The sequence below is a fragment of the Lissotriton helveticus genome, chromosome 8 (assembly GCF_964261635.1).
Source record: "Lissotriton helveticus chromosome 8, aLisHel1.1, whole genome shotgun sequence".
Classification (NCBI taxonomy): domain Eukaryota; kingdom Metazoa; phylum Chordata; class Amphibia; order Caudata; family Salamandridae; genus Lissotriton; species Lissotriton helveticus.
This window is the reverse complement of record NC_136069.1, coordinates 366,047,565-366,074,234: the sequence shown is the minus strand read 5'-3', so window position 1 is coordinate 366,074,234 and position 26,670 is coordinate 366,047,565. Positions and strand designations below refer to the sequence as shown.

Below are 26,670 nucleotides of genomic sequence, written 5' to 3'. Positions count from 1 at the left end.
CCCTACAGCTCAACATAATTCTGAAGTTGCCCGAACGTTGCATTATTGAAGGGTCAATGTGCAAAACATTGAGTGTTGCCTCTGAGAACTTGTTTCAAAACCAGAAGGGTGGCCGTTCAAGCTTACGCACTCGGAAGGCAGTCTGTGAAATGTTACTGTTTCACAAGCGAAGTTACACTGCAAGGGATTAAACTGATGGCAAAACAGCAACTCCCTGCTATATCAATCGATACCTTGAAACTTCTCACAAGGGAGGGGTAAAAGGGTAACTGGGAAGAGCTGTTTACACATTCATATGCCAGAGGACGCCACTCAAACCCGCCCTGCCCAGGATTTCCAAAGGACGCCACTCAAACCCGTCCTGCCCAGGATTTCCAAACAAAAGCTACAATTAAAAAAGCTTTGGGGGCTTCTTAAATATTTGAACATCATCTGGCAATTCCACTTTAAAAACTAGAGGTAGTAGGTGAAACTCAAGTTGCAGTGTTACACCGACAGTCTATGTTCCCACAAGGGACTGTGTGTTGGCATCATTTGTTGCTCGCTCTCAATGGCTTTGTGCTGGGGTGTAGAGAGTTAAAGCGTGCTCTGACACCGAAGTCTGGCCGGAGCATACAATACTAAAAGATGAGGTGGCCATAAAGCGTGCAACGTAACATGAGCTGGGTCCATGGAACCAATGAGAACAGGAATAAGCACCATAAAATATCTACTGTCTGAGGTGGCATTGGCTTAATCGGAAGTGAATTGTTCCTTGAAGAATTCACATCAGATGCTTCCTAAGTTAAGAATAACAAGCTAACGAGGGGGTAGGGGTGAGAAGGGAGGAAGGTAGTGAGAGCAGACAGCAAGGGGATGGAGGAGGCTTAATGAGCCATGACAGAAAGGCAGGTGGTGGCTGCGCCTGTGCACGCAAGCTTTAGGCCACCAAAAGCCTCTGGTGGCACTTTTAAAAGCCACTTACTAAATGTCTCGAAGAGACAGCATGCGCTGTCTCAGGCGAGACCTTGAAAGTGCATTTAAACCCCCATTTATATTATGTATATTTGTATAGTGTTCTAATCACCCATGTGTAGTGATCGGCTGATCACCTTTCTAGTGTTTCACCTGTTGTATCACACACTGAACAAACACCCACCGCAGGCCTCACCAGTCAGGCGACCCTGAAAATAAAAGGGGCCGAGCGCACATACTCATGGCCAGTTATGCACCCTGACTATCTATGTCGGTGTGCTCCTTATTTGAGTTTGTGGGCCTAGTGCCCGCCAACTCTACACCATGGAGATATTCAGGCGCTTTTCAGATGGGTTAGACAGGTGTCTCCTTGATGAGGTTATTCAAAAAGCCAGGGCTTCAGCTTCTTGTCGAACTCAAGAACCGAAGAGGAAGCTCTGATGTGATATGGGAGGTTGTTGCATGCTTTGGGGAAGATATAGAAGTAGGTGCACTTGCCTTATTATTTAAAGGCCTGGTTCCTTTAATAGAACCCTCAAAAAATTAAAGATGCAATCCTCTTCTTTTATGACACACATTGAGTTGCATGAAAACTTGTACTCCTCTCTCACAACTCAAATACATTTCCAATCTTTTCTGCCGTGACCTTATTTGGCATTTTGTATATCCTGCAACAGTGTGTCAAAACGTCACCTTAAATTACCAAACTTATTCCCAGCTCACAATTCATATTACATATGGACATCCACCCTTAACATGCTCAGTGCTCTTCATTCTGTAACCATTGCGGTGAATAAACTCGCTATTAAGTGCCTCTGCCAGTATTCCATTCCTCTTCAGACAAATAGCACCTCTGACAACAGACCTAATTCTTCGGATGTTTTGGGGTGTTTATATTGGCCCTGGTCCTTCTTGCGGTTACACATATACCATAGAATTGCAAGAATTGGACCGCCATTCTACGGCTGCCTCTAGGCATGGAGGCCGAAGGTATGGAATGCCAGGAACCACATGTCCAGCTGTGTTTTTTTCAGCCTAGTAGTCCCCCCTCATCCAAATTGACTTGGGGTCTCCTAGTACTACTGCTGTAGGTTCTGAGACAGGACAGTGTCGGTTTGTGGGAGAAAGGTGAGATTGGCCAGCTGAGTTCTCGCCGTCCCACCCCTCTGCACGCCATCCTTTACAGTGTCCTGCGCTATCTGTTTGATCTGTCAGAAGAAGCAATGGACTCCAACTCCTAGGCATGATCCTGATCCTTTGAGAAAAGGACTCCATCTGATGTGGAGCAGGTCAAGAAAAATTGACTTAAAACCATAGAAAGCAATCTGGCAGGTGTATTCAAGAAACAAAATAGGTTTCAAAGTGCGCCAAGGTTCAACAAAAGAGCCAGGCTGAACCGAACAAAAACCTGGAGTTTCGAGATAAAACTTTCCATCTTCATGATTAGGAGGTGTGTCTGAGCCAGTCTTTGTAGACAGCTACTCAAACCATACAAGAAGAAGCCTAGAGAAATGTAGTAATCATGGAATCAAGACTCGGATTCAGGAAACTCAAAATTGCAAGTGCGTGCTATCGGAAATTCTTTTTGCAAGGGTCTAATCCTGCACAAACTGAGCCCTCCACACTCCGCAGTGTACAGTACAGTGAAAGTGTCTCTGAGTCAGTTGAAGGTTATCTTTCGTGGGCCTTTCTTAGAGATGTGTATCAGTATGATATAAGCAAGCCCTCTCAACTGTTGGCTTGCATTCCTCCACCTTCCTGTGAGTTGCTTCAATTGAGGTACTGCAAGTTCTTTATTTTTTTTTATTTTTTTATTTTTTATTCCTCATTTGCCACCTCGCCACCCATACTTCTATCTTAATCCACCACTGGGCTTTTTTATCTCATAGGCTGGTTTAGAGCAGTGGGGCGTAGACATCACCTATTTTGAATCCGGCCATTCTCCAAAGTGCCCATCTTGGCCACCTGACTCAGCAAGTGTGTCCTCCTCCAACTCTATTATTCGTCCTGAGAAACCATATACCAGCGAGATAGGCACGGGCTTAATCATCGGAAATTCAAAACAAAATTATTCAACCACAACATAGCAGAAAGGGTATCCAAAATCCACGATTTCTCTTGGAGTGGTCTAGAATATCAAGCTTAGCCATATACCTCATGGCTATAATCCAATCCATTAAATTAGGACTAAGTGGTGAGACCCATAGCTTGCATATCTCCCTGCGCGCTAGCAACATAGCATAAAAAATAAGTCTAACATTGTTATTCATATTTTTGTTTTCTAAATCGTATCTACCTGTAATAATTAATTCTGGGCTTACCTCAATATGTAGGTTCAAAGATTTGGAGAGAGAATTACTTACATCTATCCAGAATTGCGTTATTTTTGGGCAGGAAACAAACACATGCAAGTCATCCACATTTGGGGCTTTACACTTTGGACACCCAACAACTCCACCGGCTTTAAATTTGGATAGTCTATAAGGAGACCAATATGCCCTGTGGATAGTAAATAAAAGATTTCGCCTTAAGTTTGCGGGTTTAACAATACTGTATAACATAGACATAGTTACTTGCCATTGATTTTCTGTCGCGATCCTTGGCAAGCTATCCATCCACAGGGACTCTGGCAAAACGAATGGTCCATCTTCCATTTCTAATATCGCCCAATACCAGAAGGCAACTTCTTTCTTAAAGATCCCTGTCTCCAGCTTCAACTCAAAATCATTTTCAATTCCAATCTCTGCTTCCAAACCATTAGCCCAGCTTTGGATCTGTAAATATTTGTATTTCGAAAAAACCCGTCCCCACCTATGTTGGCAAAGGTCCCATGATATAAGTTTACCATCCTGGAACAGATCTTTCCATCTTTGCAGAGCAGGTTCCTTTTTCAAATAAAGTGCTAGCGCGTCTTTTGTCCAGGATGGAGCCCCAGGAGACTCCCATATTGGCGCCATATAACTACAGTAAGGCAATTTTAATAACTTTCTGATTTTGTACCATGTCTCAGCCAAGTCCCGCAAAATCTTAAGTCTCACCTTTTTAAAAAATGTAGGGTCTGCAAACTTATATAGAAAACAAAAATCATGATATCCAGACCTTTTCAACAACATACCAAAAGTTTCTCCAATCGTGGATTTAAGTAGGGTACCCAACAACATCCTACAGTTTTTTAAGCAGAAGGCCCATGCATAGATTTGAATATCTGGGGCCGCCAACCCTCCTTTATTCATTCTCCTCCTTAGTTTCTTCCATGAAATCCGAGAGCCCTTTGACGCCCAGATAAAAGATGTTATCTCGCTCTGTAATTTAGCCAGCCATTCCTTTTTGAAGCCAAGTGGAATAGTCTCAAACAAAAATGTGATTTTTGGTACTATCACCATTTTTACAAGATTAGTTTGTCCATATATCGAAAGAGATAGATTCATCCATCCTTTTAATGTAGCAACGACTTCTTTTTTAATCTTATCAAGATTAGTTTTAGCTAATTCTTCAATATTTTGTGTAACCCTAACCCGAGATATCTCATTTCTGATGTAGTTTTTACCCCCCCGTATCAAGGTTCCAGGCCATTATTTCGGTCTTATCCTGATTCATCTGGTAGCCAGAAATCTTTCCAAATTCCTTCGTTATTTTAACTAAATTCTCCAAAGAAAGCATCAAATTAGAAGAATAAACGATAATATCGTCTGCGTACAATCCAAGTTTCTTTGACCAATCCATAACCACAAAAGGGGGTATCTCTTCTGAGGCTCTAATTCTGCAGGCAAGAGGCTCTATGTACAGATTAAATAACAAGGGCGATAAAGGACACCCTTGTCTAGTGCCCCGCATTACTTTAATAGGTTTTGTAAGAGTTCCATTAACCAGAACACGAGATATTGGTGAACAATACAAGGCAAAAAGAGATTGCGTGAATTTGTCTCCTAAGTTGAGATATTGTAACAATATTTTTAAGTATGTGAAGTTGACTCGGTCAAAAGCCTTGGCAGCGTCTACAGCGATCACTGCCAAGGGATACCCGAAATTAGAGGCTATATCTATCATACCTATCAATGAGTATGTTAATTCTTTTAGATGTCTCCCTCTGATGAAACCCCTTTGGTCTTCGTGAACCAATTTATGAATGATTTTGCTGAGTCTATCTGCTAAAATCTTTGAAAAGAATTTGTAATCACAATTTAAAAGTGAAATAGGTCTATAAGCGTCAAGACTACTAGGAGCTTTCCCTGGTTTAAGTATTAGAGTGATTGTTGCCTCATTCCATGAACTTGGTATTGTTACCTCCCGTTTAAAAATGTTATTATACAGTTGACATAGCGTGGGAACAAGTGTTTCTCCTAACACTTTATAGACCTCCACTGGGAGGCCATCCGGTCCAGGAGCTTTCCCTCTATTACTCTCCTTAATCACTTTCAACACTTCGTCTTGCGTTATTTCCTTATTTAACTCCCCCATATAATCATCTGAAAGTGGTTTCACCAGGGGTAGCCATCTTTCTACCTCTTCTTTACTTGGGCAGAGCTCCTCTGTATATACATTTACAAAGTAGTCATGAAATGCTTCTACTATTTTTTTACTCTCTGTTATGACTTCTCCTGAATCCGCCTTCTTAATCTCTTTTATTTGATTACGTATAAGGTCTTTCTTGGCTTTCCAGGCTAGTAATTTGCCACATCCTTCCCCATATGAAAAATGTGCCAACTGACTAGCTTCCCATCTTTCTTTAACTCTTCGAGTGAGTACTGCCGTAAGTTCTATTTTTAAATCGAGAAGTTTATCTTTAGCTCCTTCTTCCGAGATATTTCCCCCCTGCACCATTTGACCAGTTTCACATTCTCGAATTTCTTTCTCCAAATTAGTGATTAGACTATGATAGATCCTCCGCTTCTTAGCCCCCTGAGCTCCCAGTCTCCCTCTCAAAAAAGCTTTACATGTTTCCCAGACTATATCCTCCCTAGCTGATCCAACATTCACATCCAAGAAGACTCGCAGCTCCTCTTTTAAAGCTTCTAAATATTCTTCATCTGCTAAAATAGTACGATCTAGTCTCCAGACAGAACTCATTTCATCTGTTACTAATTCCCTGCTTTTCTGAAAGTAATGTGGCAAAACAAGATGTATACGCTCCGTACAGTGGAAGAGGTAGACTCTTTTCTGGACCATTCTCAGGATGTTCAAGAGTAGAATAGTCTGATCACTGATATATATAGTTAAATAGAGGCACCGCCACTGAGACATCCACTGGCCTGGCCTAGGCCTTGGGAGTTTTGGTTGGGTTTTCCAGGGTGGGAAGAGGGTTGTGGGGGAAGGGTAGGGGTAGGGGTAGGGTCAGGAGCAGGGGTAGGGGGGGGGGAGAGGGGGAGGGTAAAGGGAGTAAACAAGAAAAATATTCCTCAGGAGCTCTCACGCCGTCAAATAAGCAAATGGGAAATATGGGCAAACTATCATGAGTGGGGTTAATAACAAGGAGCTGAGGTTCCTTACATGGAATGTGAATGGTCTTCGGGTTAAAATGAGGAGATTATCAATATTGAAATACTTAGAAGACTCCCCTGCCCATGTGATTATTTTACAACAGACCCACTTAACCCTGAATGAAAGTAAAGAGATTTTTAATACTCAAAAGTGGATTACTAATGCCATCTTTACATCTCAAGATTTAGTAACAAAAGGGGTGGCAATTTTGATTAAGAGAGGGGTTGATATCGATGTCGAAAATAAATTAGTAGATAGTAGAGGAAGATGGGTGATTGTTAAGTTAAGATTGGCAGGGGAACCTTTTATGATAGTTGGTTATTATGGCCCGAATGTGGACGATCCAACAGTATTAGAAAAAATTGAGGTGGAATTAATGGAATTCTCAGGTAAAATAATTATGGCTGGAGACTTTAATACAGTTTTAGACTGTAAGTTGGATAGAACTGGAAACAACAGGGCAATAGTAAATGGTAAAATGACAGCCAAGATAAGGATGATTATGGCACAGCAAGGTCTGTGTGATATATGGAGACTGAAAGCAGCACAGCAGACAGGATACACTTTTCACAATAAAAAATACAAGCATAGTTCACGTATAGATTTTTTCTTGGTAGATGTTAGGTTGAAAGACCGAATTACGAAAGTTGAACATTTAGGGGCACATCTATCGGACCATTCAGCCGTGAGTCTAAACCCAAGTTCTTTATTTTTAGTGTGTTTTTTTACTTTAAGGATACATTTAAAAATTACCACATTGGATTCAATTGCCAATTGTGTCCCATTGTCACTTTTATGTCACTTGTCACGCGCAATGGCTTTTTTACTATTAAATATGCATATTCTTATTTCTTCCAGCAATAATTCAGATGGCCAATTGCCTAATCATTTTTTCTTAAAAACACAGGCAATTGTTTCTGATCGTTGGTGTATTTTGCATGACACTGTATTTTTGTAGTGTTTTTTGTCTCCTTAGGTTTTTTTTTTAGGAAGCATTTTTGATGTTAGTAAAACTGAACAAATACTATACACTGTTGATGTGAATTGTCTGCCATCCTCATTATTTAAGTTATTGAATACTTTGTCACTGTTAGACCAGAATATAGAGACCTAACAAAACTGTGGTTGTATGTGGTCTAAGTTGGGAACATAAGCCACAGTCTAATGTGTCATAACAATAATGCTTTTTCAGTGCTTATTTTTGTGAGGTGCTTTCTTTAGGATTGGAATATATATAGGTTTGCAGACCTGCCGTTCGTTTGTATTGCAGGATTAATTATTTTTAGTTTATTTTTGTTCAGGTAGTCCATTCGTCTAGAAATGATATTCTGGGCAAGTCTGACTAGTCCCGGTCCCCTTTCTCTTATTTGAGCTGCAGACCTGAGAAAATGTGGAATGCCCTCAGCTATCCGGCGAAGTAACATCTCACCGTTGAGGCCCCCTTCCTCCCGCATCCAGCAGATTAGAACAGCTGCAAACTTGAGGCCCTGAAGAACCCCCTCTGCAATCTGGCGAGCAAGCGGGAAATCAATATAGAACCCCATGCCCTGATCAGCAGATTGCTAATACAGCAGATGCAGGGGCCAGAAGATGCAGTGATCTTCAGAAAAAAAAACTCTCCGCTATGTAGAGGACAAACAACACTTCTCAATAGCGGCCCCCCTTCACCTCACTGACCACAGGACTACTACACCTTAAAGGTACATACCTGATTAGTTTCTTTCATTATTCTACTTGAATTGTTGTTGCTGTTTGTCGAACGATAAAATAAAACCAACCCTCCTAAGCATTAATAGCTATCGGCAAGGACTGTTCCTGCAATATCGACATGCAAACATTCCAGTATACTGAGAATGCAGCCATACATGAGCAGAATGCTTAACTGTTGTCCTAAAGAATGGCTCTTGATTGTCTCATGTAAGCGCTGCATTTTTTTATTGTTATGTATTGTTTTCAGAAATGTCAAACTAACCCAGATCTTTCTCTACTACATTTAGAAACAGTCAACACGTAAAGGAAGAAAAAGAAGAACAAGCATTTGCAATGCAATAGGTCTCATATTTAGCAGCGTTTGAGCTATTGGTATTTAAAATAGCAATAGCTTAAACTCTTGCAATTGAGAAACCTATTGCATTGCAAATATTTTTTTATGTGAAAGCGCCCCATGCGGCGCCTTCACGTTAATGGAGGGCATGCATCTTTCTTTAGATAAGCCACGTCTACAGAAAGGGGCGTGGCCAACATTAAAGTGAAAGCGTGGCATGGGGGCTTTGACAAAAAAGCATCTGTCAAGTTGACAGACAAAAAAAACTAACCCAGATCTGTGATCTTCTACATTTAGAAACAGTCAACACGTAAAGGAAGAAAAAGAAGAACAAGCATTTGCAATGCAATAGGTCTCATATTTTGTAGCGCTTGAGCTATTGGTATTTAAAATGGCAATAGCTTAAACTCGCAATTGAGAGACCTATTGCATTGCAAATATTTTTTTACGTGAAAGCAACAGACAGCGCTGCTAAAATAAATAGATAAAGAAACGCTACTGCTATAGTTAAAGCAGACCGCCATTAGTGATTAAAATAAATGCGTGCAGCGTGCTGCGACGTAGTGGGTGGAATTGGGGCAAATCAGTTTAACAAAATAGTGTTCACAGTTAAGATAAAGGAGACCACATAACAAGACTAGTAAAAGGTCAAGTCGTTGTGGAAGGTTACAAACAGGTACCTTGGAGGGACTAACAAGCCTATGCAGGAATGAAAAAAAGATTTCTCAAGGACTGTAACAGGAGCCAATTGAAAAGATAGACGCGACATGGGTGGAGTTTCAAGTCCCTATCTCAAGACAGTAAGCCTTGCAGAGCAGCGCATGCGCTGCCCAGGCCTGACCTAAAAATGGGTAACCTATTGTAAAGCTAATCCATTTAGGCACAATTTAGTTTTCAAAACATTGCTCATGTCGGCATCCTCCAAGAAATACAAATTTATTGACTGTGAAGGCTATCATGAATGAATTATAATTCACATAACAATGACCGCCAACTGCTGTCAATAAGATTCACATTACAGAATGAAACAACTGGAATCATAGTCACAAAGCCTAGTTATTGGGATTTATCTCACTGCACAGGTTTAAACTTGTGTTCTGATTAGAGTGAAATACATTTGTTTTAAAATACTTAGTTTGGAAAAACAGCGTGGCATAATCCATACAATGATCCATTTAGTAGAATAACCTATTTGCTACCATTGTGAGGTGGTGGCGGGGGACACGCCATGATCCACTCGAGACTTCACCTCTTGTGACTAATGCCCCATTCCCACACTGAACATTTGAGTATAAATAGCATTTTATACTATTCACATCTACATTACATAGCGTCATTGCCACAGTTGCTCAGATACATATTCCATTGGAAAATAATTTGATTTGCCCACAACTTTTGACCCTGTGGACAGATAATGTCAGGTTTGCCACATTTTGCAAACATTCGTGCAGGGAAAAAGTTATGGTGGGTGAGAGGGTAAAAGAATACATCATTTTCCATTTTAGCTTCTATAAGACATTTTATTTACACCTACCGCCCGAACAGCTGAACAGATTTACACCAAATTTGTCATGAAAGTAAAAGTTTACTCAGAATTTGTTTTTATTGGTTTGGTGTAAATCAGTGAAGTATTCTTTGAGATATTAGCATTTGAAAAGTTGCAGACTGGGCTTTAAAGTATTAACACTTTTGTATACATCTGCACCCTTAACTCAAGAGTTATGACTTGTGATTCCCATCTGTCAAGTGTATTTTTTAAGAAGTGAGATTGGCTGGATAAGGGCGCTGAAGTTTTTTTGTCATCTTGAAACTTTTACTTCAGCCCTGACTCCAGAGGTTTCCACTGTGTAAACAATATTGTCACAGCCATGGGTGATCGACCTCAGAGGTGCACGGCCGCTGGAGTGCTAAGGGAATCCCAGAGACGTGAAAAACGTATGTCCCACACCAGGAAAAGACACTAAATTCAGCACATGCCTCTTATCATTAACATTAAAGAGTCATGTGAGAGGCCTTTTTGGGTACAGAAATTGATCCATATTTTGTGTTTGACTCTCGAAGCACTTCTGACTTGTGAGATTTATGGGGATAAAAACAAACATTAACAAGTGTCTGGCCACAAGCAAAGACCAAGCTATTGCACCAAACGCCTTCTACAAGTCAAGCCCTGCACCCAACCCCCACTGCATACAGCAGAAGAGTGGTATTGGGGGTTGGCTTACAGTAGTCAGTATTGTGGTGGGCTTGGCTGCAGGCATGTAGCTAACCTATGACGCGCAGCCAAAGGCCGTGAGCGACAAACGTTGGTCGCTGTTGGCAGGTTGGATGCATGACAAGGCATTTTAGCCTCACATGAAATACTCCTGTCTCGTGAGTGCAGACCCTTCCGAGGTGGCCCAGGTGTGTGGTTCATCAGTTTACATTTCAAACACTCTGCGGCGACAAGCCTGAAAAGCATCTGAGAGCAGGGTATTCGTAATTAAATCGGCTATGGTTTATTTGGATATGGCCCAAACTATTTCGGCTCGACCCCAGAAGCCTTGTTTATGGATGGGCGCCATTTTGAATTTTGTGAATATAAACAAATTGCATTCATAGTAATCGAGAGCATACTTCATAGTAGTGTCTTTTGTTGTCTGCCTTACATCCTTATTTCCTCAAGAGTTGTATCTTGTTTTGGAAACATGATATATATATCTATATGTATATGTGTACATGTTTATATATGTATATGTATGTTTATGTATGTATAAATACATATATATATATATGTATGTATGTGTATATGTGTGTATATATATATATGGGAGACGTGGCCGCTGGCTGGAGGAAGAACTCGGAGCATGCAATTTTGACCCCATTACCGGATGACGACAAGAACAGTGCATTCTGGAACTTGGAGGCGCCATTGGTGCAAGGCGCGCCAGAACTAAGTCAGGTGTTGGAACATACTCACCTGGGGGGCAGCATTAGTTGAGAGAGAGGGCGGGATATTTAAAACGAGCTGTGACGCCCTGCTCTCACACAGACACGCAAGCGGCGCTGACGAGGCGGGATGCCGAAATGCATACGCCGCAAGAACGTTGTGCCTGTTCACCTCTGCAAGAGCGGCTAAATAAAGTCTCCCTATCTAATCCTCAAGTGGGTCTCGCTTCTTTCGTGTGGAGAAGGTGTTGGGCATGTTAATGCGCGAGTGGCCAGTATCGCGCTGGAGACCCCCACACCACAATGCAGATCCGGTTTACATTGGTCACCGCCTTGAGTGGATTTCTCGCTTTCCAGGTTACTGGGATTACTGTGGTCCACCTCCAAATGCCGGGAGTGACAGAGGCGATACAGCGGATTTATCTGCTAGATGGGTTAAGCAATCCCTTGCTGGTGCCCCCGCGGACATATCTCCTGGCAATGTTGGAGGAGGTGTGATTGGGGATATGGGAGACGTGGCCGCTGGCTGGAGGAAGAACTCGGAGCATGCAATTTTGACCCCATTACCGGATGACGACAAGAACAGTGCATTCTGGAACTTGGAGGCGCCATTGGTGCAAGGCGCGCCAGAACTAAGTCAGGTGTTGGAACATACTCACCTGGGGGGCAGCAGCTCATTAGTTGAGAGAGGGCGGGATATTTAAATCGAGCTGTGACGCCCTGCTCTCACACAGACACGCAAGCGGCGCTGACGAGGCGGGATGCCGAAATGCATACGCCGCAAGAACGTTGTGCCTGTTCACCTCTGCAAGAGCGGCTAAATAAAGTCTCCCTATCTAATCCTCAAGTGGGTCTCGCTTCTTTCGTGTGGAGAAGGTGTTGGACATGTTAATGCGCGAGTGGCCAGTATCGTGCTGGAGACCCCCACACCACAATGCAGATCCGGTTTACATTGGTCACCGCCTTGAGTGGATTTCTCGCTTTCCAGGTTACTGGGATTACTGTGGTCCACCTCCAAATGCCGGGAGTGACAGAGGCGATACAGCGGATTTATCTGCTAGATGGGTTAAGCAATCCCTTGCTGGTGCCCCCGCGGACATATCTCCTGGCAATGTTGGAGGAGGTGTGATTGGGGATATGGGAGACGTGGCCGCTGGCTGGAGGAAGAACTCGGAGCATGCAATTTTGACCCCATTACCGGATGACGACAAGAACAGTGCATTCTGGAACTTGGAGGCGCCATTGGTGCAAGGCGCGCCAGAACTAAGTCAGGTGTTGGAACATACTCACCTGGGGGGCAGCAGCTCATTAGTTAAGAGAGAGGGCGGGATATTTAAATCGAGCTGTGACGCCCTGCTCTCACACAGACACGCAAGCGGCACTGACGAGGCGGGATGCCGAAATGCATACGCCGCAAGAACGTTGTGCCTGTTCACCTCTGCAAGAGCGGCTAAATAAAGTCTCCCTATCTAATCCTCAAGTGGGTCTCGCTTCTTTCGTGTGGAGAAGGTGTTGGACATGTTAATGCGCGAGTGGCCAGTATCGTGCTGGAGACCCCCACACCACAATGCAGATCCGGTTTACATTGGTCACCGCCTTGAGTGGATTTCTCGCTTTCCAGGTTACTGGGATTACTGTGGTCCACCTCCAAATGCCGGGAGTGACAGAGGCGATACAGCGGATTTATCTGCTAGATGGGTTAAGCAATCCCTTGCTGGTGCCCCCGCGGACATATCTCCTGGCAATGTTGGAGGAGGTGTGATTGGGGATATGGGAGACGTGGCCGCTGGCTGGAGGAAGAACTCGGAGCATGCAATTTTGACCCCATTACCGGATGACGACAAGAATAGTGCATTCTGGAACTTGGAGGCGCCATTGGTGCAAGGCGCGCCAGAACTAAGTCAGGTGTTGGAACATACTCACCTGGGGGGCAGCAGCTCATTAGTTAAGAGAGAGGGCTGGATATTTAAATCGAGCTGTGACGCCCTGCTCTCACACAGACACGCAAGCGGCACTGACGAGGCGGGATGCCGAAATGCATACGCCGCAAGAACGTTGTGCCTGTTCACCTCTGCAAGAGCGGCTAAATAAAGTCTCCCTATCTAATCCTCAAGTGGGTCTCGCTTCTTTCGTGTGGAGAAGGTGTTGGACATATATATATATATATATATATATATATATATATATATATATATATATATACACAATGTTTACATGAGTTTAAAGATCATCTTGGAATTTATCAATTCAAATACAATCCCTGAGTTGTTCATTATCTGTTATTGAGTATAAATTTATCCTTTAAGATATTTGAATTCATTGCTCACATATTTTGCCTCAATAGGCTACAAACTCCTGTTCATTCAATGTGCATTAATTAAATTCATTTTAATTTTATATACGCCTTAATATGTACAGTCTAAGATGTCTGACTGTTGATTCACATAACATCAGGTCATCACTGTCTTTTGAGGTTCTTGACTTTGATGTTTAAAAAAATCCAATCAAAGTGCAAATTAATAGGAAGCATTGGCAAAGCCACTAGGCCTGGCATTGGCTGCCAACCCTTTGTCAGTTCTTGTTTTGTTTTCTCATGGTGTTTGCAAAATTTTGTTTGGAAAGCTTCTAGGCCTTCATCTATCTAAAGAAAAACATTGCCTAAAGGCTAAAATGTTTTGGGTTTCAGAAAAGCACACATTACCATAGAACTCCCTGGCACTGAAGGGATCTACTTGTGAAAGGGCAGCATGCAGTGACTTGTGGTGAAGTCAGCGAAAAGGAAAGAAAGAAAGAAAGAAGGCGAAAAAGAAGGCATGAAAGACCGAAATAAGGCAAGAAAGATATAAAAGGAAGAAAGAAGGAAAGCAGTAAAATCAAAAGGTCTTGGCTAACACAGACCTGAAAAAGCCAATCGATATGCCATTGGTTGCCAACCTTTGAGAAAGAAGAAAAGAAAGAGAAAAATAAGGGGGGGAAAGGAAAGAAAGAAAATAGGAAGAAAAAATAGAAGGCAACAAAGGAAATAAGGCAGGAAAGGAAGAAAGAAGGCTAGAAAAATGGAATGAAAGAAAAACGGAGGAGAGAAGAAAGACAAACGATCAAGAAAGACAGAAAGAAATGAAATGAAGGAACGAATCCTAGAGAGAAAAAAAAGAAGAAAGGAAAAAAGAAAACAAGAAAGGAAAAAGAATAAACAAACGAATGAAAGAAGGCAAGAGACAAAGAAAGAATAAAGTGTTACAACTGCAGCAAATTAAATATAAAAAAGGCTGATTTTCTTCCTGGGCAAAGTTCATTAAAGAACAATTGTTGAAAGTGAGTCCAGAATAAATATGTTCTGCATTGTGTACTGCTTCTATAGTAAAAAGAGGATAACTTAATATAGAACAGTTTCAAAAGGACGCAATCTGGTACGGTGTGAAAAAGCAGGAGTCAGATAAACAAAAGACATTCCAAAAGGAATATACAAAAGCATTGGCAGGAGACAGGAACTGATAAAGCTGGATTGTCGTTTGTACATGAAGAGCTGGTAGAAACCGTCCTGCTATGACACCAGGTTCTAAACACAAAAGTAACACTAAAGTAATAGCAAACACTCTGACGCTGAATGGAGCTAATTTGTAATCAGATGTGCTCATTGTGAGAGTGCAAAATGCAGTCGCTAAAAGTAAAGTTTACCAGTGGCTTAAGTAGGCTGACCTATTGCTCCATGCTGTAGAGGGCGGAAGCAGAAAGAGTTGACTGAAAACCCCGTTAAGTAAGAATATTATACATATAACTTTAGGCAAATTAAAATGTCTTGGCTAACCCCAGACCTAAAAATAAAATAACGAAATAAGACACGTTTTCTTAGAAGTAGCTAGAATGACACAAATATCTTATTCTTCATCATTTACTCCTGTTTAGCCCGAAAAGCGCGCAAGTTTCCAAACTGATTACGCAATTCCAATTTACATAGTTTCAGGTACTTATCATCTTCCCTTGAATGTCTCTCTACTCTTGTCTACTTCAAAAAACACAGCTTAGTCCGATCTCCCGGATCAAACATTTTGAGATGCCTTGGCACTGTATATTTTAGATCCTTGTATTTGATGTTATGTTTATGTTCCAAAATCCTTTTCTTAACTTATAATGTTGTGCTCCCTATGTATCTTTTGCCACAGGGTTATTCACTACAGTAGACGGTGTAGTTTGTTTTACAAGTGATATATATCTCTGTTTGGTATTGTTTTTGATTGAATGGTACTGCTTATGTGGATTTATGTTTACTAAGTTTTTAAGCCTTACACCTCATACACAGGTGTGGGGGGGTGTGGAGGCTTGAGGTTCCTCCAGGTCTTATGATGATGTTGTTCTCAAGTTAATTGGCTTCTAACCAAGCAGTCCCTCAAACTCTTGCTTTTCTTTGTGTCATGTCTGGATTTGGACTAATAAGGTTAGTTATAATTTTGTAATTTCTCCAACTGTCCCAGTTCTTTTTAAATATGTTCCTTATCCTTTTTGATTGTTTGTTAAATATTCAGTTTTAGTTTCCATCTTTCTCTGTACCCTCTTTCTCTGCGGGTGTTATTGCATGTCTCGTTTTTTTATGCATAAGGTAATTTCTCATAACTGTTTTGATCTTTTGTATTGCAGTACGCAATACTTTTAGAGATAGCCTCTGTCTCTAAAGCGATTTAACATATCTGATAGTGCTGCAATAAATTTCCCCTCAGAGTTACAATAACTTTTTTATCTGACCAGTCCCTCACACTTGATATTCCACTTCACTTGTTTGGAATGGCAACATACATATGTATTGCAATATTTATTTGCATGTCTTGCATGTCTAAAATATGTTTTCACCCAAAAACCTGGTAAAAGAAAGCCATAATTGTCTGTTATTACCGTATACTAACTTAAACTAAAGCTAAAAATAAAATTACAAATCCTACAAATTCCTTGGAAAACTTACTAGGTCTTCTCTACTCCTTTCCCCCTTTTGGTGCGGTGTCACACAGCATCCTGCTGCCTCTTTGACTAATCTGGTTAGTTTTTTTTCTAATTAGAATGTTTGTGTCTATCTCTCACATACTTTTGCCCATCTCATCTCCAGGCGCTGTGTCCCATAGCACAGTAACCGCTCATTGATGGTCAGCAAGCACGACATGAAAATACTTCCCATATAAGCACAAAACAAAAACAGCCTGCCAACCACATCCTACATGGTGTAGCTTACTTTCCATTTGGGTAAGCGCTTTAGTTCCTATCATAGGGGTAGTAAGTGCTATACAAATTACAAATACTACACTACAGTACAGTGTATAATTACAAACATACATATATCTATATATATCGGGTGATCCGCTCACAAACAATTCCAATGTATAGATATGTACTTAAGAAACAGCAATGACTTATAGGAATAAATGCATTCATTTATTAATTGGCATGAATGCTCTTTATATCTTATTTTATACCAGTTGTTTATATCTTATTTCATACCAGTTGTTTTCACTTATAATTGCGCTGTCTGCAGTGCTTGTGTTAGCCGGGTCGGGTGGCTCAGTGGACTAATGCGTCCACTGCACTGGGACCTGTGTTCGACAGCATGGTCACAGGTTCAAATCCCGGCGGGTCCACTCAGCCTCTTATCCATCTGCGGTCAATAAAATGAGTACCATTGAGTTGGTAACAATAAACATCTGTTAATCAGCGTCAAGATGTCTCCGGGTGAACGTGCGCTTTACAAATACACGTTATGTTATGTTACATTCAAAGTGCCAAAAGAATAAAGTGCAAAAGTGCGTCACCATCATAGTAAATAATTAAATTTACTATAAAGTGCCTAATTATAATATTTCTCCCAAATTAGAGGCCAGCAGTAGTCACCTCAAAACTCCATATTTACTTTCTACAGGTCCCCACAACGACACAAACTCTTAATGTCCGGTTCATTAATTCACGGTACCACCTTTCAAATTTGTTTCCTTATTGAAACTATATCCCATATATTGGTAGGAGATAATTGATATCCTGATTATACATACACTATAGCCTGATCAGAGGGGTATTACAGAATTACAAGCAAGTATACAGATCTTCACTGGTATTGAGGCCCACCAGAATTTTGGTATCTAATTCTAAAATATGGCGTGTTTCCAACCTCCTAAGTTTAGCCTCTCTGTTGCCTTCTCTCCTAGGGTTTGGGACTGCATCCAATAAAGAGTGTGTGTGTGTGTGTGTGTGTGTATAAATAAATAAATAAATATATATATATATATATATATATATCGATCCAGCCTATCTCCGATGTGCTTGCCGCACAGAAAGGCACGCAGACAGCAAATTGAACACTTCGAGGCAAGTTGGTATGAAGTTGCTGTGTTTTATTTTACAACATGTGGGTAAAAGAATGTCATCAGACGCGTTTCGGGCACGTCCGTGCCCTTGCTCACTGATAATAGACATACGACGTACACTCATTTTAAAATTACATTCTGGCGCCAAGATTCAATGATAATGGAAAGAGTGGAAGGACTCCCTGAGTACATGAGCTCCTATGGGGATCACAATTCGGGCGCCATTTTATAACGGTACTTATACATCGATAAACACAATATGACACACGTGGCAGAAAGTCCTTATTACCGTCATAAAACAATACACAATTATAAATTTATAAAGTTTATAAAAACATGTATGTACTCCCATGCACATTTGTGTACTTCTGCTCAAATGCCTAAATTATGCGTATATTTTATGTCTGAAATAGAACAAACAAAGCACTGCCCCTATGTGGACCTTGTAAGTACTGTGCCCGCAATTGTCCAAAGAGATTAATGTTCATGAGCCCATGTTCCTGTCTTCACTGTGAACATTAACCCTCTACACAAACATTAGTTGTCATAATCCATGCCTCAAAAAATATCACTGTACAAATACGCTTATGGGCAACGAACATTCATAATCATTTGCATCAAATAAAAATATATTTCTATGCGTCCTGCGTGCAAATACGCCTATGAGTAAAAAAACACTGTTTTTTTCCCTCCCTCCCCATATATCAATCCATTTCAAATTCATTTTCTTTAGGATTAATATACATATGTGCAAATGCATTCAATGCGTCCTGCGTATTTACATATAATTCGTATGTATCAGTTGCAGGCAAAGACCTTAAAACAAAATACTGTTATAATGCCCACTGATTGTTTGATCAGAAACAGACTATACTACCTTGTGCCATCCTTCCATCCTCTTCTCTTAGCATATCTAAGGTCCTGGCTATGTATGAAAATTAATGAATAAAGTGTGCGTCGCCTAACTGGGTGCTCTCAAGGTGAATTCAATGCTTATGAAAAAAAGGAGAAAGAAATTAATTTAATTCAAAAGTGGTAAAGTGCTCGTGCATCTTAAAACTATCAGATACGATTGTGGGGGCTTTTTGGGCCATCTCACTATTCAATTCATATATATATTAGGATGCTCGTGTGATGCTTCGGAGTCATACTGGACCTAGGCTCTCTGCCTAATGATACAACCCTTGTGATGACATAAATCCTACTAAGGTCAGGGTCATAGGAAATTGTGAAGGTGTTCACCCATATTGAGACCTCCCGGACTCTTACTGTTGAGTAACACTATATATCATGACTCTAGTTGCTGCAATTTCTTCTCGTAGTCACCACCTCTTTTGTTAGGGACCACCGCGTCTATGACAAAATAAGTTAGATGTGCCAGATTTTTATTATGCACAGATTGAAAATGCCAAGCTACCGGGTAGCTCTGATCTGCATGCATAATGGCGCGCAAGTGCTGTAAAATACGCTGGTGCACCGGTAACTTTGTGCTACCAACGTATTGCAAATTGCAGCTACATGTAAGTACGTAGACGGCTAGTTCAGTGCGGCAAGTATAGTGATCGTGTAAGGCTATAGGGTTGTCTTCAAACGGGGTTGTGTAAGATCTAGTATTCACTCCGAACTTACAGGCTCTACAGGAGCTGCAGCGAAAGAAACCTTTCCGGGGGCAAAGCCAATCTTTGGTCTTGCTGGTTTCGGGACTATTGCTCACCAAATCATTCTTCATAGCATAAGCTCTTCTAAAGGTGACGGTTGGCATTTTGGGCATAATGTCTCTGAGAACTTGGTCCGTCAGAATGATGGGCCATTGTTGCTTGACAATTCTAGTGACTTGTCTTGCTTGGCGACTGTAACATGTGATGAGCCTGATAGCATTGCCTTCCTCTGGATGTTTAGCATTTTTTGTTTTGTCCCTATTTGGGTTCAACAGTTCTTGCCTGCACAGTGAGTTAGCTTTTCTCATGGCTGACTCTAACGATGTTGGTTTATAGCCACGACTGATCAGTCTCATTTTAGCTTCCTGCTGACATTTGTCCCTCAACTCAGGGCCGCTGCATGACCTATGGATTCTCAGGAACTCCCCATAGGGGATGCTTCTGATGGGTGTGCTGCGGGTGAAAGCTTGTCGCGTGTAAAATAGAGTTGCCTGACGTTTCCTTCCTGAACAGGCTAGTGACAATCTTCTTGTCTATAATCTCAATTTTTACATCTAGGAAGCTAGCTGTGGAGTTACTGATGTTAGCTGTGAACTGAAGATTCAATTGATTCACATTAATTGCCTGCACAAACATCTTTGCAGATCCCTCTGTCCCTTTCCAGATGATACAAACGTCATCAATGTAACGCCAATACTCCATCACATTATTGTGCCAAAATTGTTATTGTTGTTATTGTTATTTTTGATTTGTATCGCGCCCAATCACCTGCAGGTCTCTAGGTGCTCGGAAATCGATGGTAAGAACAATAACTTGGCAATCACAGAATAAAAAGGCATCCACTAGCCTATATAGCACTCATAAAATCCCTCGTGTTCCACCCTGAGGACGTGTTCCTCCCACCAGCCAACGTGGAGCCCCGCGTAGCTGGGGGAGAAACACGACCCCATGGCGACGCTACTCTCTTGTCTAAACACCTCGTTATTAAACAGGAAAGTATTGTTAGTTAAACATTTCTCTGTCATATCCAATAACATTTTACTGTGCTTATACAGTTCAAAAGGGCGTTTGTCTAAGTAAAATTTCATTGCACGAAGACCATCATTATGGGCTATGCTTGTGTATAAAGTTGATATATCCATCGTGATCAGCAATAACCCATCAGACCAAGAACATTGGCCCAATTGATACAAAAAATCTGTGGTGTCTTTGATAGAGGCCGGTAATGCGACCACATATTCTTGCAAAAAGAAATCGATGTACTTCGATGTGTTTTCAAACACGCTATTAATAGCGGACACAATTGGCCTGCCAGGAACTGGTGACTGTTGTTTATGCACTTTAGGTATGAAGTACATGTTTGGCATAACAGGGAAATCTTTTTGTAGACATTTGAATTCGTCTTTGCTCATATATATATATATATATCTCTCTCAGTGGGCAATGGATCACTCAACTTCAACCATTGGCATACTTGCCCTGGTAGCTGTAGGACCTCAGAGCAGACAATAAGAATCCCAAGTTGAATAGAAAAAGAGAGCACAATTTATAAAAATAAAATAGGACCAAAATTACAAACATCCAGACACCTGGGAGCTGCTATAGGGCCACAGTGCATACAATAAAAATCCCATGCCGAGTAGGAAAAATAGAGCATACATTAATAAGCAAAATGACAAAAATCCATTAAGGGGAATCGAATAGATTCATTTTTATTAGTTTTAAGTAGGGATAGTCTGAAGAAGCACAACGTGGGAATATTCATGGTAGTGAAAAAACAACAAAGGTGTGTGGAGGGTCGAAGGGAAATATTTAATGACCTCTCTGCTCGCTCCCCTTAACCAAGATACAAAACACACAGAAGAGCAGACCAGGTCTGGAAGTGGTGTGGAGCTACAACAATAACCGTGAGGCATTGGTAATGAGTGCGTGAGATGCAGGTATACAGACTATCAGTCACAGAAAACGGCAGCAATTCACATCAGACCACCCATGTGGTGGAGTTCTCATCATGTGGGAATTGCTGATCTAACCATCCCAAAATTGACCAGATAGTGTCAATGTGGGAATAGTTTATCAAGAACATCTTGATATTCACTTAAAAGTGATGTGAAAAATTATATAATAATGCAGTGCTCAAAACAAAACAAAGGGTAAAATTAACTACCAGGACCCAAAAGTACATTTCGATAAAAGTCCAAGTGTCAAAAATTAAAAACACGCCCAGTAGAGAGACTACTCTATGGCGCTATGTAGTGCGGTCGACATGTTTCAGCCTATGGGGCTCGTCTCACTAGCGGGGGCACCGACGGATAGAGCGGGGCCTCATACTCCCGAGCGGTTGCCGGGTGAGGTGAGGCCATCACCCACACAAAGCTGGGAAGAAGACAATTGTTCTTTATCCAGTGGACGTTTAAGTATCCCAGTTCCTGGTATATATGTGACTTTGTATCAGCACATTTTTGTTATTACTTATTTCAGTATATCATATGTAGTTGCAGTAGCCTTCACTATTATAAAATTATTATGCAAAGGTCCTGAAGAAAGCCGGGCTACATGCCCCATAGGCTGAAACATGTCGACCGCACTACATAGCGCCATAGAGTAGTCTCTCTACTGGGCGTGTTTTTAATTTTTGACACTTGGACTTTTATCGAAATGTACTTTTGGGTCCTGGTAGTTAATTTTACCCTTTGTTTTGTTTTGAGCACTGCATTATTATATAATTTTTCACATCACTTTCAAGTGAATATCAAGATGTTCTTGATAAACTATTCCCACATTGACACTATCTGGTCAATTTTGGGATGGTTAGATCAGCAATTCCCACATGATGAGAACTCCACCACATGGGTGGTCTGATGTGAATTGCTGCAGTTTTCTGTGACTGATAGTCTGTATACCTGCATCTCACGCACTCATTACCAATGCCTCACGGTTATTGTTGTAGCTCCACACCACTTCCAGACCTGGTATGCTCTTCTGTGTGTTTTTTAATATTCATGGTAGACCAGGACCTAGGCTCAATTTGAGGCTGACCACAATGAAGCATGGGTCTGATACACCAATCATACTCATCCTGGTCAAAGATTTATCCTTCTGACTTAGTCTTTTAAGTCCCAATCCACCATAGGAGTACACTTCTAAAGCCCGACCCTCAGGACCTCGGGTTAGGCACAGAGAGACTCACAGGGTGTTAGACAGATGCCAACAGTAGCGTCCATTACAGGTCCAGTTGCCTCTGGTTGGCTGAGCAGTTGCAGGAAAATCCTCTTGTAGCTTATTTTATCACTCTAGCTTCGAACAGGACGTCAGTCTTATGACACTTGGGGTCCACTTCTTTGTCCTGGGTACAAGAGAGAGTAAGTAGGTCCAGTCCTTCAAGGCTCCTCTCAGGTCAAAGACAGCCGGTTCAAACCTCTGCTGTTCTTCCTCAGGTCAGTAATGCGCACTGATGTGGGTGCCTGGAGATGCCACATTTATGCCGTGTACGAGTTAGTGGGTGGGAATGACTCCTTGGTACGTCCTATCCAGTGGGGTTAAAAGTACCAGGGCCAACCCTGCCCATTTCAATTCATTACATTTACAAGATTTTAAAAATCTTTGGCCACACTGAACTTGGGCTCTGAGGGCTGGGAATTTGTGTGGAGAGTCTACTGTGGCAGAAGTTCTTAACCTGTGGTCCGGGGACACCTGGGAGTCTGTAGCACCAACGTAGGAGGTCCACAACTGCTTAGAAACTACAATAATATTAACTCATTAAAAAGTGTATATAATTAAGCAAAATGTAAACATATAACATTTTAAAACATTCTGTAAATATGAAGGAATTTGCAATTGGAGGCTAAAAATTAAGTTGGTGTCCTCAGATTCATGGGAGCAATAGAGATGCATCAAACCTCATGTAATATGAAGATGGGTAGCCACATTTCAATATTTTTAAAAGCTCCAACCTTCCAATTATAATTAAAAAAAAAAAGTTTTACATTTGTTTGTGGATTCAAGAAAATATTTCATAATTTGTGTATTTGTTTGATGAATGTTTTTGGGTGTATTTTAATGTGTTATTCTGAGGTTCAAATTATTGAAGTTGCTTAAACCTTGGTACCCGGCTTTCAGTAATGACTTGGAGGGAGGAGGTGGGGGTTCCTGGATTTCAATATTGATTAAGTGCGGTTCCCTGTATTGCAGTAATAATTATGCGCGCTTCCACAAAATCAAAAGGTTAACCACATGGGTGCTGCTGACGTGCTCAGCTCAGGTTGGAACGTTCGCACGCGGGGCTAATATCCCCGCTGTGCTGAACATTCTAAAAACGGGTGGGGCTCGTCACCAGCACGGCGTCGCAGCAAAGGGGTTAAGAAGTACTATACTGTGGTAATTCTAGTGTTCTCCCACATCTAACACTGAAATCCAGTGGTGGCAGCCACTGTATCCACAATAAACTGAGAGACAGAAGTCTGGTAGAACAAAATCAGGGTTTTCCAGCATTCAAACAGTGGATACACACAAATTGTCTTGGTAATCTGTTTCCATCCTTCTAAATGGGCCATCAGTGTAATTTGTTAACTCAGTGATATAAAATCTGGAGGGGGTGGGGAGTCTGCAGAGGTCAGATTTCTAACCCTCTGGTGCCAGGACTAAGTTCAATGCACCAACATTGAATTTGAAAGTCGGGTGGACTGCAGCCTTAACGCAACCCCACTGTGCAATCTTTTGCAGGCTGTTTTATCAAGTTATCACTCTCTCTAGATAAGTTAAGAGACACAGTAGCAATCCAAACAGTCATTTGTTTATGAATAAAACACTAAAGATAGCAGTTAAAAACAGTGGCATGTAGTTTAAAATGTTTATTTCTAAAATCCTCAGTCTAGTCCATGGAATATGTACCATAACCACACATAATTTAAAAAGAAAAGTAGTTCAGCATGTAATGGCCAGCAAATACAAGAAAAGTGTTTTTAACATTGCTACGATTTTCTGACATTCTGACCCCTAAACCTATTTTTAAGCACTATGCTAAACCGTAGCATTGAATATCAAACTTGCCTTTTGAATTTGAGATTTTCTAGGGATGGATTGCACAGCATACCTTGAAATAGCCTGTTTCAGCTATTTCTTATCCAAGCTCTGCCAAAGTGTCACAATATATGATCGCGGTGAAGGACACATTCTGCATGGATCTTGGAATCAACTCTGATTGAGTGGTCGGGTTGGCTTGACCTCTGACCAGAATTCCAGCACAAAATCCTCTCCCAATAAGTGGTCAGATTGTTCAGTTTATATATTATTTGACCACTGAGTTTCTCGTATTTTCAAAACCGGGTTTGGAGACTCTAAGATCACTGCAAACCTAAACTAACATGACACAAAATACATCCGCTCTATCTACATGATGACATTAGGCCTCCATCGTTGCAAACAGCAAGCTTACACGCTAAAGGGTCTTTTGGCAATGGCTTCACCCATGAACAAAAACATGTCAGCTTACAGAGTGATCAGCCATGATCATTTCAGCATTTTTTGTGTGTTCTCTAGGAACTTCACACTTTCTAATATAAAGGAAAGCTGACTGCAGGCACAAAATGAAAATGGGCTAACTAAATTAGAACTGTCACAGTGTTCACAACACCAGTAGGCCTGTCAAGCAGTATTTGACTCTCCCTCAGAATTTGACACAAATGTCAAAGGATGCTTACAGCCCCCACTCCTCCTCTAAGCTCAAAGGAGTTATCTGTGCCAAATGAGGTTGACCTGTGTATCGAAGTGACCTGTTGTGTAGTTCCTGGAGAAAATTTTACTCCTTATTGTCACATATTTAAATGCTAATTACTGATTGTGATAAGTTGGAAAGCAAATGCAAATTAGCCTCCTAGAACTTCAGGCAGATAAAATCTTACTTTTGAAATGTAACTGTTTCTAAATATTTATTAAAAATCCAAATTCACATATGAATTAGATTTTTAATAACTGTTAAAAAATATTTTTTAATTATTTTTCTAGGATTCCCGAGACACAGTATTTGGATTTCTGTACTCTGATTTTCTACAAAGAACAGCTAGTCTTGACACGGGAGGTGAAGGGTAGAAAAGTTTTACTTTCCAGCTATTGTAGATATGTAAACAAGAGGAGTAGAGGAGAAAATGTATTGGAAGATAGGCAGAAATACTCGCAAAAGCGGGGAAATGAGGATCTCGGTTTTCATAGGCTAAAGTATTAAGAAGTGCATAGCCATCCAGTTTTCAATGGCTAAAGTCAGTCAGGGAAGGAAGAAAAATAGAGTTTTGGGAGTAATCAGCATAAAAATATGAGTTAAAACCAAAGGACAAAGTGGTAGAAAATAAAGGGTGTTGAGGACCAAAAACCAAGCCATAGGTGCTAACATAGAGAACTGGGTAAACTGGTAGTGGATGAGGCATTTTTATATTTATATGTTGTGTCCACCCTAGATAGTAATATATAGAGCTCCCTGAAACACGGTTGAGCCCATCCTGACATTTACGGGTCAGTGTGAACCTGATGAAGCATGCCTCTATTAAGGTGGGTTACCTATAAAAAAGGATGATTTTAAGGTCGAGCCTAGCGCAGCACGCATGCGCTGTTCCAGGTAAAACAACCTCTTGGAATCGCAGCAGCTTTTCGTGGAGCTCGTGCGTGTGGTGTTCACACGCTATTGGCCTTTGCGTGCGTCTTTTTAAAAAGACAGCACGCAATTGAGCAGAGGCAGGTACATGTCCCACCTTTGTATCGCCCAAGGCCTACGGCTTGCGAGAGCGAGCATCAGCGCCATCTGTTTACAATTATCGCCTTGTGGTCGCGTTAATTGGAAACAGATGGCGGTTGCGCTGGTCCTGCCTTTTTCTTTCCCTTTGTTATCTCTGCTTTTCTGTGCTAGTTCATCTGATGAGGGGGGCGCTCTCGTGTGTGGGTTGTAGCCGGGAAGGTAGCTCAGAGTGTTTGTGCGCTTGCTGTTAGCGCTCTGCGAAGCCTTGTTCACGAGTGCCTGCCTCGGTAAGATAGACATTAAATGTACTTCAATGTTTCCTTTAAATCTCATTTAAATCTCATTTAGTGACGTATGTGCAGAGTGCTGGCCTTGGGTTCCAGCCACTGATATGATAGGTCGGTAGATTTATGTGATTACTGTAAATATCTTTGTGGGCCCGCTGCTCAGATCCTTATTCCGTTACCTGCCCACCTGCTCCATTACACCATTAGTACTTTCGAGGGGAATAAAACTCAGATCAATACTAATGCTGTGTAGTATTTT

At 41.3% G+C, this 26,670-nt stretch overlaps 1 protein-coding gene across 6 annotated transcripts in view; it reads left to right on the top strand.

The window, feature by feature from the left end:
* LOC144772688 (uncharacterized) overlaps positions 1-26,670 on the top strand; it is a 554,957-nt gene that overhangs the window by 479,543 nt on the left and 48,744 nt on the right. Inside the window, exon 7 of one of the 6 annotated variants that reach the window (XR_013599822.1) lies at positions 7,811-8,132. The exons of 4 other annotated variants lie outside the window; for them this stretch is intronic. Coding sequence is in view for 1 of the 2 variants with exons in the window: in XM_078657160.1 (XP_078513286.1) it covers positions 7,734-7,737 (4 nt within the window). In the remaining variant the exon portion in view is untranslated. Of the gene's footprint in view, positions 1-7,733; positions 8,133-26,670 lie in introns of those variants that run through there. One more of the 6 variants, XM_078657160.1, reaches the window with a different exon arrangement.